Below are 10,797 nucleotides of genomic sequence, written 5' to 3'. Positions count from 1 at the left end.
ATGTACACCACGGCTTTCGCGCTCTTCGAGGCTTTGTGGGAGGTGAGTCCACATTGCTGCCACATGCGCATACGCGACTTTGAAAACATCATAACCACTAACAGTTGTTCTAGGTTGGCATCACCGTCTGTTTCGTCAATGTGGGCTCAGATCATCCGTCCATCATCGAAGCCATCGTCAAGGGCAAGAGAGAGCGGCCAGACAAATGGCCCCGCTTCATAACCTGTCCATCGGAGATAACAGCTATATCGATGGCAGATGGCTACGCGAGGATATCTGGCCGGGCGCAAGCTGTCGTAGTTCATGTCGATGTGGGCACGCAAGCGCTTGGACAGGGCCTACACAATGCAAGCGTCGGTCGGGCGCCTGTGTTCATCTTCGCCGGAATGTGTCCCTATACTGAGGCTGGGGAGATGATAGGGTCACGGACCGAGTATATGCACTGGCTGCAGGAAGCGCCTGACCAGAAAGCCATCGTTCGCCAATATTGCAGATATACTGGCGAGATCCGGACAGGCCTCAACGTCAAGCAGACCGTTGCACGTGCGCTGCAGTTTGCAAACAGTGGACCCAAAGGACCAGTCTATGTTGCAAGCGCACGAGAAACACTTGCGGAGGTAGTCGAGGAGCCTTACCGGTTGGACCAGGAACAGTGGAAAGCCGTCGGTCCCAGTGCTCTGCCAGCTGATGCGGTTGAAGAGGCAAGTCCTACATCTATGCGCTTACAAGACATCTCACTTACGTGATATGTTTACTCTTTAGGTAGCACAGGCCTTGGTGGGGAGCAAGCGCCCACTGATAATCACAGGATACTCAGGAAGAGACAGGCGTTGTCCCGAACAACTGGTCGCTCTCGCAGATCTCATCCCTGGCTTGCGAGTGCATGACACTGGAGGCAGCGACCTTTGCTTTCCTTTCTCGCACCCGGCTTCGCAAGGCTTCCGTCTTAGCACCGATGAATGCACACGCGATGCTGACATGATCTTACTCCTCGACTGCGACGTCCCTTGGACTCCATCAGTAAATCCGCCACCGAGAGGCACGCGCATATACCAGATCGACATCGATCCTCTGAACGAACGCATTCCAGTTTCGTTCTTCCCAGCGCATGGACGGTGGAGAGCTGAATGTTATACTGCATTGAAGCAAATTATGTCTCACATCACGACATCTCCCTTAAGTCGGACGCTTCAAGAGTCTTCATTCTTGGAACGCAAAAAGGTTCTTGAAGATGACCATGAACAGAAACTCGTTGAAATCGCGGCACGATGTCACTTGGGCGAAGAGCAATCTCTTGACGCGAGCAACATCGGCCATCTTCTTAAGCAAACTCTTCCGGACACAACGGTATTCGTGGTCGAGGCTGTGACATGCGGGCAGCTTCTCTCGGATCAGATTCAGGCCGATAGACCTGGCAGTTGGATCAATTGTGGTGGAACTGGTATCGGCTGGAGTAATGGCGCAGCACTAGGTGTCAAGATGGCCACAGAAGACGCGGCCGTTACTGCGGATATTGTGAATAAGCCGACGCTCATTTGCCAGATTGTTGGAGACGTAAGCTTCATGTGCGCGGCACCTTCGAGCGCGTTGTGGGTCGCCTCCAAGTACAAAATAGCCATCCTCACGATTGTACTCAACAATGGTGGTAAGTCTGCTATCACACACTTGCTATACGTGCGCTGACATTCTTGACAGGCTTCAAGGCTCCCAAGAACTCAACCGCCTTGGTGTATCCTGATGGTTTAAACGCGGGAGCGACTGATGATGAGATGAACATCTCCTTCAGGCCATCTCCAAACTATGCAGCACTCGCAGAAGCAGCTGCTGGAAGCCAGAGTTCGAAAGCCTCGACGCAGGATCCAAATCAGTGGATGGAAGGCGTCCGGGTAGATTCAGTAGCATCTTTGAGGAAAGAGCTTGGTAAAGTCTCACAGCGAGTGCTAGAGGCGAAAAAGGGCATGTTGATTGAGGCTTTGATAGCCTAGTAAGTCGGACTGGATGTGATAGGTGGGATGGGCTATGACTTGTCGAAGTCCAACTTCTAGCCTTGTTTTTACTTCTGCGTGTCGGGTGGCCGATTAAGTTAGTTTCCACATGTCAATGGTATGTATTGACCGGCTACCAATCCGCCTGAGCGCATTCCACCGCCCCTACTCGTTGACATGCTGTTTTCGAGGCCCCGCTTCACACACATCTTCTTACTGCGTCCTGGCGTATACGAGCAAAATACAGGGCTTTTGGTCAAACAGAAGTAGTCAATGATAGCTATAGTAAGGTACAGGAGGCGTAGTTGACACTGATCTCCATATGAAGCACTTCAATACGAACCGAAGTCATGGCTATCACATTCGGTGGCGCTTTCACTGCTACCGAAGTGGCCCTGGTATTACAAAGGCGCTGGAGAGCTTACGTTACATGTTTTAAAAGCGAGCGGCTTCGGTAAATGATGTTCGCACCGACTAAGCGATTGCCATTAGAAAAAGGTACCGCAGATATCGATTGTACGGCATGCTTGCGTGAGAGCAGCACATATGTGCATCAGCTTCGTATTTTGCAAGACGTGAGCTGAATTCCGGTACTAAATAGTGGATACTGAAGATATCATCGCTGCAGCACCTGGAGATAACCGTATTTTTAGATACCGCGTCATCCGAGATCATCAAACGTTTACTAGTATCTTTATGTTGTTTTCGACGATAATCTCCCGGGCAAACACATCCGACAAGTAGGGCTATCTTTCTGATCAAGTGCTACGTGGTCGACGTCTCGAGGAAAGCACATGCCCGTATCCCCAACCCTTTTCAGCAGCGGAAGTCCGCAACATGTAGTGTTCGTTGTAAAGTTTGGAAGATTGGACTCAGTCATCGCGTTGAGGAGCGCAGATTTTGGTTTTGGTAACAGGTTACGAATGTTTGAGGAAAGAAATCGAGAGCCGGAAGAGAGATATCTATACACGTAGCCAAGTAACGAGCAGCGCTCATATGCCCACGCGGTTGTTTTGTTTCAAACTGTTGAGTAGCTCAACGAGCAAGTCGTTTTCGACACATGAGCTGAGTCTGGAAGCGTTTTGAAGGTTGCGCAAGACACACATACTTTTTTTTTTCGCAACGCGGAAACAGAGCATTTCACGGTTTCACGATCAATCCAATTCCAGCATGCGACGCGAACGTCGGTGTTTGGAATGCGGAACGGAGTCTGCACACATGTGTAGCCCGTTTGCTTGTTTTCGGAGGGAGGCACCCATTCGAGGTAAACATAGTTGTTTACAGTGGCCAGAAGCCCTTTACGCATGGAATATTCGCGTAAACGTTTTGGAAAAGGACTCTCATCGATCAGAATGAATGTCATTTTGGAGAAGGAAGCTGGGATGTGCGGACGACAGGAAGGGAGAAAGGAGAGCAGGCAGATGCAGACTTTATATCGCAAACCAGGCTTCTTTCTGGGGTCTGGATGATGTGCGCTCCAAGCTTCCCACATGTGATCTTTTCTTCGATATTTTTCGTGGCGGATGGCCGTGGGCAAGTCGCTCCAATCTTTTTAGAGGCCAGACAATCTCTTTTCATGGGTATTGAGCCTTTACCATTTGGAAAAGGAACGCCCATAGCCGGCAGAGAAACATGTTTTAGAAAAAGAGAGCAAGGCTTTGGTATGAAAGAGAGAGATGGAAAGAGCCGGCGAGTTGGGGTTTATGTCTCGGCCTGGCCATGTTTCGCGTCGCCACATTCTTGGAGAGCTCCGTTCTAAAGAGACGCACCAGACTTTTGCGCACGTACGAGTTTGCTCTCTCGTTTTACGAGTGCTGTTACCCATCAAAGCTACTCTTTAGCGTTTTCTAGCGACCGGCGAATCTCCGCACATACAGCCTTTGGCTGAAACTTTGGAAAACAGACTCGCATATGTATAATACCTTGTCACTTTGGAGAGACAGGCGGAAAGCTGGTGTAAGAGGAGTAAGGAGAAGCAGAGTAAGACTTTATACTTCAACCTCTTCCCCAGATTCTTGCATGGAGCGAACGGCGAGTGTATTTTGGAAGACCAGCAGACGTCTCCACACATGGGTGGCTAGTGCGTGACTTTTTTGTAAGCAAAAGCTCAAGGCAATGTAGAAGTAAGTTTTCAAGCGGCAGGTCTCTCCACATGCCAGTAATGGCGGAGTTTTTAGAAAGACAGAGTCTCATACGATAACGGCGTGAAGTTTTTAGAAAATACCAGGTAGGTAATACTAAGAGAGAGAAAGGGTAGAGGCGAAGAAAGTGTTCATATACCCCGATAGAGGGACTGGACACACAGTCTTTGCTCATCGCAATAATGCTAAAGGCTTTCGCAACATGAACTGAACTTTGGTGTCGTTTAGTTCTTTCTCTCATGCATCTGGGAGACGCCTTTTCAGAACGACGGGCGCGACCCATGAGTAATAGCGAACAGATTTTTAAGACAGAAGAAGGGCAGTGGTCATGTTTGCGAGACTACCCCTCGTCCCCACACATCAAACTTCGCGTAGAGCATTTTCGGGAAAGCCAATCTCTCACATGGAGAGGTCCGTGGTCCTTTTCGGAAGCAGCACCAGCCGCGCAGACATTGGACACTGTCGAAATATTTTCGGGTAACACAACAACCGCGATAGTGGTTAGAAGAAAGCAGGAAGACCGGCGAGAAGTAAGAGGCTTTTATATGCCGCGAGAGTCATCGATGACCCTGCTCTGTTTTTGATTGTGGGAAAAAAGACTCCACACCAGGAAAATCATGCTGGAATCTTTGAGCGAAGCACAGGTGCCAGCACATATGGAAAGTGGCAGTCTGTTTCCAGCTCACAGCGTCTCCATGCCGAAGATGTAGATGAGTTTTGTATATGGCAGAAGGGAGGGCAGAGACAGCCATAGCGGGTTGGGACGGCGCTCTTCGACATAAGCTACTTGTCTGCTTGTTTTAGGCGACCGTGCAATCATAACTCCCAGTCGAGGTTTTGGAGAAGGCACCCCAGACATTCGTCATTTCTTTGAGCGTTTGGATAGCATTACAAGAAGGTATGGAAGGAAGGATAGAAGTCCGAAGGCGTAAATGAGGAGCCTTTGTACTCTGAGAAAGCCATAACGCATTCCGGCTTTGGATTTTGAGAACGAGGAGGAGGAGGCGCGGGACATGGAATCCAAACTTTGCGTGTTGAGAGAAGAGACCAGCTCTCTGCATGTCAGGTGCTTCCTGTTAATTCAGAACCACAGACTCTCCATACGATTGTCGTATCGATAATTTGGTAAAGAGCGACGAGAAAGCCAGGGAGAGACATCATCGTCTGACACGATGCTTTTGAAATCCATAAACCCAGATCTTCTTCTGGACAGCAGATCATATTTTTGGCGGCGTGCGTTTTTTGGAAGAGGAGTCTTCTCCATCAAAGACTTGTGTTGCCTTTTTGGCAATTGAAACAGGAAGTTATGGAATGAAGGAGGCAACCCCAACAGCGAGAATAGACGACTTTATACCTCCTCGAGAACCATAACGAGGTTGTCACCGCGTTTCGAGAAGACAGGAGAGCGCTGCAACATGTCGCGACCTACTGAGGCTTTTGTTTTCGTGCCTTCATGTTGAACCAGAACGCAGATTCTCCCTCTCCATCGTCCAAAGATAATCAGTTTTTGGACTTCTCCGCCCCTCTCATCAGGTACTCTCTGGCTGATTTGTATATAAGCACTGTCATAGCGCGGGAGTGGACATGACGAGAATGCTAAACGGTTTGGTTTCGGTACTCAAAGAGAAGGACAGACTCTCAGCCCATCACTGATGATTCTGAAGTTTTCTGGACCGCGCAGCCTCTCATGGCAGATTTACAATCTTGTTTGGATAATTGCGCAGTCGCAGAGGAGAAGTCCACATGGGTTGGTGGCAATGATATTTTGGATGTTCTTTCCGAACGGTGACTCGTTTTCGAGCGAGCGGCCGCTCACATACATTGGCGGTCCAATCTTTTTGGAAGGAGGGTCTTCTCCATGAAGTTGTTCGTGACTTTCTTTTGGAATAAAGAGGAGGAAGTGTGGAATGAAGAAGTTAAGTCCCAGACCCAGAAGAGGGGTTTATATACCCATAGGGCAAGCGGAAAACACGTGCGCAACTCCGTAGCTGCGCAGTCTCGACCGGCGATAGTTGCTCACATGACAAATACACTATTGCGAGACGTTAGATAAGATGAAGTAGTAAAATGTAGTAATTGATATTCAGCCCATCTCATGAGCCAACACTACCAAGCAATTTAAACGCCACAGTGAGGTTCGCGTCTTCAAGACACCACCACCATCACCAATGCCATGCTAAGATTTCCATCTAAATAAATATAAAGAAAAAGATATTATAGGAATTTTCAAACTTCGTGCTCGACACCCTAGCTCATATGGAAGGTCTACTCCCTCTTAAACTGCTGCTGAAACCCGCCCTGCTGCGGCGACCCCGGACTCCTATACGGGTTATTATTCGACGGGGCGCGTTGTGGCGCATTTGCGTTGATATCCCATCGCCTCTCGCCCTCGTCTTCTTCTACTTGTGGTGCGCGGGGTCGGCTGCGTGAGCGGGGCGGTGGCACCATAGTCTGGTATGAGTACTCTTCTACTTGGCCAGTAGAAATAGAGCTAGGCGATCCGGGCGCAGTGCTGCGAGGCATGGATGGTGGTGGCAGGGGACCGCCTGGCGGGGGCGCATATGTGCTTTGGCCACCGGAGGGTACTACGTGGAGTGGGAGAGGGGGAGGTGGGTTCTGGCGTGGTGTGTCGACGGAGACGCGCGAGCCGAACGGCGAGAGTGTGGTTCCTCCCTTTCGCTTTCCGGCGGAACTGGCCTTGCGGAGTAGGCCGCGGACTTCGTCGAGATCGGGTCTTTGGTCCGTGCTGGGACGGCCGATGGTGCTGGAGTCGTCGCCGCGAGCTTCCCAGGTGTCGTCACGGATGGTGTCTAGACCCGGCTTCCTGTTGTTGAGGGCGGTGATTGCGTTGCCTTCTGTCCCGACGCCCAAGTAGTCAGTGCCAGAAGTCCTGCCGGTGTCTTCCTCCTTGGGGTTAAGTGGGCGCAGACGGCCGGCATCAGCGCTGGCCTTGTATTTCTCGTACGCTGCGACAGCCTCGGCGGGTGGAACTGCGACGGACCATGTAGGCTTGTCTTGCGAGCCAAGAGCAGCGTCGCCTCCGGCCGGGCCGTTGATCGGGACCTTGCGCAAAGCGACGACGAGCGCGCACATGAACTTGGATCGTCGAGAAGCGCGAAGTGACTCGTTGGACCAGTTACTCTTGTGGCGGATCTCGACACGAAGCTCGAGCTTGTTCATCTCAGCAATGCTGACAACCTCGATGTCGATATCAGAGTGGAACTCGCGGGCGTTAGCCGGATCGCGAACGAAGCTCATCATTTCCATCTTGAGCAGATTGATGTCCTCGAACGAAGTGCCGAAGTCGCAGAATACCGAAACTTGTTCTCGCATGGCCTTGCTTCGTGTGATGTTCTCCACCCACAGCGAGTTCAGGACAATGTTGGGTATCTGGACAGTTTTTCCGTTGGTGACGCGCTTGAACACGGTGTAGAGCAGGGCAATGTGTTCTACAGTGAGCTGTTCGGTGGTGATGTCGACGCGATCGCCGATATCGTACGGGTGCTTGACGAACAGGAAGATGCAGGAACCAAGAACTTCTTGTGCGGTTGTCGCGAATACGAAGGAAAGCGATAGGAGGGCGGTCGCGGATGTAGCGAGAGTGGTACGGAAGGCTGGAGCGAGGAAAGCGACGAAGACGAAGATGCAAACAATGACCGCGATAGTCATGATAAGACCGTCAAGAGCGTTGATAGCTTGATCGACATCATGCATACTGGAGTTGATGGACTTGCGCTGTCTGGCGTAGTCAGTCACAGTCAAGATCATCTCTTCCAAACTGATGTCGCCGTTCCCGTCGCGGTCAATTGCAGCGAAGCACTCTTCCGCCTCTTCCTGGCGACCAGGGCCCATGACCTCAACAAGATCCTCCAGGTACAACTCGTTCTTGCCTTCGACGACCATAGACATCCAGATACGCCTAGCCAAAGCTTCGGCACTCTTGTTCCTCTCCAAAGCAGTCAAGACGACGGAGTGAGCAGAGTTGGGGTCGAAGACCTTCTTGCCGGTAATCTCAGAAGCGATGGTACCAAAGACAGATGTGATTTTATCACCAATGCGACCAGCGTCTCGGCCAACTTCTTGGATAAGACGCATGGGAGTGCGACTGCCTGAGCGACCATGCTTAGCCGTGCCCTTGCCCTTGCTGCCAAATCCGAGATCCAAAATTGTGTCCTGGATAATGTAATCTTCCTCGGCGAACTCGTTGCAGTAGGCGGGGAAAAGCGCTCGCGAAGTGTCGTAGAGGATACCGAGGAGGTAGATGTTGCGCTTCGACTCCTTGATCTTGTCGTCAAACTGCTTGCGATGGTAGCTGATACTGATGAGCTGGATCAAGACGCGTTCGGCGAGGATGATGATGGTGCAGACGAGGAGGGCAAGCAGAACGGACTGCATCGTGCCAATCCATCCTGGATAGTTCTCGCCAGTTCTGCCAGCAACAGGTCGAATGAGCTACACGGAATTAGTGGCTGTTCGTTCAAGCAATTTGTCTAAACTTACTGCAGGGAATGTAGCCTGGTTAACAATCATCCAGAAAACGAAAGACAGAGGCTTCTCGAGAGCCCTCAAGAGCAGCGCATATTTCTTCACGCCAGGGCTGACCACACCGATGAGGAATTCGAAGATGTTGGGGAGGAAGTGTGCCACAATCTTCATGACCCAGAAACTAAGCCAGATGATCTCGATCCAGATCCAGAACTTCTTCTGGCCTGTGCCGCCGATTGAACCTGTGATTGTGCCGGTTTGCGAGAGAATGATGGGAATGGCCAGTAGTAGCGCAACAGGAGCAACGTAGATCATGTAGCGCGTGACGATGCTCCAGTTCAGGATCTTGGTGTAGATTCTGCCCATGCGGTTCAGAGCCGTCTTCTCTTCATGGGGGCGGGGAGGCAATGGCGCTCCTGTCCTGGAGTCCACCGGCGCCAGAGCCACCTTCCTGCGTCCCCGCGAGAACATGTGTGACTTCTCTGACTTCTCATTGCCAGACGTAGGTGACGATTGCGTGGGGGTGTGACTGACGACAGTCTGGAGGGGGATATCGCCGCGGTTCTCCATGTTTCCGTTGTCGAGAGGCTGGAAACCGTGGTTGGAGAGTCGAAAGGACCTCTGGGAGGAGGCTCGTTTGCTTGTCATGTAAAGGAAATCTAGTAGTTGGTCGTGGGAGCCGATTCGTCACTGCGAACGCGCAGGCGGGGTATTGTGGGTATTGTGAAAGGGAATGCAGATCCCGGAGTGTTTTGCCAAAACGAAGCTGGCGGAAGAGTGTGCGTCGAGCACTTCCTTTTTGAGAGCCGTTTGAACGAGTAGTACAATAGAGACGTGTAACGACAGCGATTGAACGAAGGCCTGCCGTCGGTTCTCTGTACAAGGTAAAGAAACAATGAGATAGAGGAACGAGCGAAGAGGCTCTCGGGACACAATCGCAGAAAAGGCAGGGTGGGAGAGCGAGTGAAGAAAAGTAGCAGTGCAAGGAGTTACTTTGACGAACAACGCCGCGCACCGGTCCCCAGACCATGCTAGCTGTATGCAGGGAGGGGGTAGCGGGAAAAGCCACATGCCACTGAAACCGCTAGCTACTCGCCACAGCGAATCACCGAGAGCAAATATCGTCACCGCTGGCTGCACATAAAACTGCCAGGCCATGCTCTAATTACCGTTGTTCTGCACACATCGGACAGGCCGTTGAGCAGCGACTTGTGTATCGTCGTTGGTGAGGATGGGGTTTTGGTTGAACCTCATGCAGCGATGAGCATGATTCACCCGATCGGCCATCCCTGACGTTGATCGGTTCTTGTTGGGTTCTGGCCAAAATACCCGGTGCAGATGCAGGTACACGCGTATCGATACGCCCCAACAGAGAGAAAAATTGTGTCCAGCTCGTACAATCGCGATCGCGTTCAGCATCGCCGGCCGAACATTCGGATTACACCGTCCAGAGTTCAGCCGACGAAAAAGCAACTAATCCCTTTGTTGCAGGACGGCCAGGCCGCGGAAACCCCAAAGACGATGTCGCATGTCTACCATAGGTCCACAGCTCGCCTATTTCCGAGCATCCTGGTGGAGATACCCCGAATCGAGAAACTGTCCACGTAATCCATTCCCCCCTGTTGAGGCTTGCATCGTGCCTGCCCAGGAATGTTTCAGCCACACGCATCACACATGTCAGGCACATTTGGCCGTTGAATGGCTGCGAACCCTGTGGCGGTGAAATGAGCCTTTCTTCTCAGGAGCCGCCGATGATGATGGATTTGTACCACCGTGTTTGTCGCGATAGTGACAGCTGTCCGGCAAACGCGAGACGGAATGGGGCTATTCTTAGCTGTTGCGGATCCGAGGCGCAGCTTCTTATGATCAACCACTAGATGTCCCCACAGCCAGGGTCCAAACAGAACCGTCGTCTATGCTAACATGTTAGGGCTCCAGAGTTTGTGTTTACCTTCACGATCGATACGACGAATGGGGACTTTCACGATGACGTCGATTCTACGGGTGCGACATGCACGAGTTTCAGCCATCGATCAACATGGCTATGACGTTGTGCTGATCACCATAACACCACGAACACAACATTGCACAAACATCCCGGATGCTCTTCAAAGATCTCCAAACTATACACGGACCAGTTTATGAGTCGCATCAATGATTCAAGTAGTCCCACAACGAGAGTCTGT

General features: G+C 51.3%; 2 protein-coding genes across 2 annotated transcripts; one reads left to right on the top strand and one right to left on the bottom strand.

Annotated features, from left to right (window-relative positions):
* J4E90_000252 (uncharacterized protein) lies at window positions 1–1,985 on the top strand (the record flags this gene model as incomplete). The annotated part of the gene is made up of 4 exons (XM_051429849.1): window positions 1–42; window positions 114–742; window positions 828–1,645; window positions 1,696–1,985. The coding sequence occupies 4 exons, from the start codon at window positions 1–3 to the stop codon at window positions 1,983–1,985; spliced, it is 1,779 nt and encodes a 592-aa protein (XP_051295336.1).
* Window positions 1,986–6,391: 4,406 nt separating this feature from the next.
* J4E90_000251 (uncharacterized protein) lies at window positions 6,392–9,181 on the bottom strand (the record flags this gene model as incomplete). Its single annotated transcript, XM_051429848.1, has 2 exons — window positions 6,392–8,578; window positions 8,627–9,181. 2 exons carry the CDS (start codon window positions 9,179–9,181, stop codon window positions 6,392–6,394), a joined length of 2,742 nt encoding a protein of 913 aa, XP_051295335.1.
* Window positions 9,182–10,797: the final 1,616 nt, after the last annotated feature.

This window comes from Alternaria incomplexa (assembly GCF_024043165.1).
Source record: "Alternaria incomplexa strain BMP 0042 chromosome Unknown scaffold_1, whole genome shotgun sequence".
Classification (NCBI taxonomy): Eukaryota; Fungi; Ascomycota; class Dothideomycetes; order Pleosporales; family Pleosporaceae; genus Alternaria; species Alternaria incomplexa.
The sequence above is the reverse complement of the archived record's forward strand: the minus strand, read 5'-3'. Positions and strand labels throughout refer to the sequence as shown.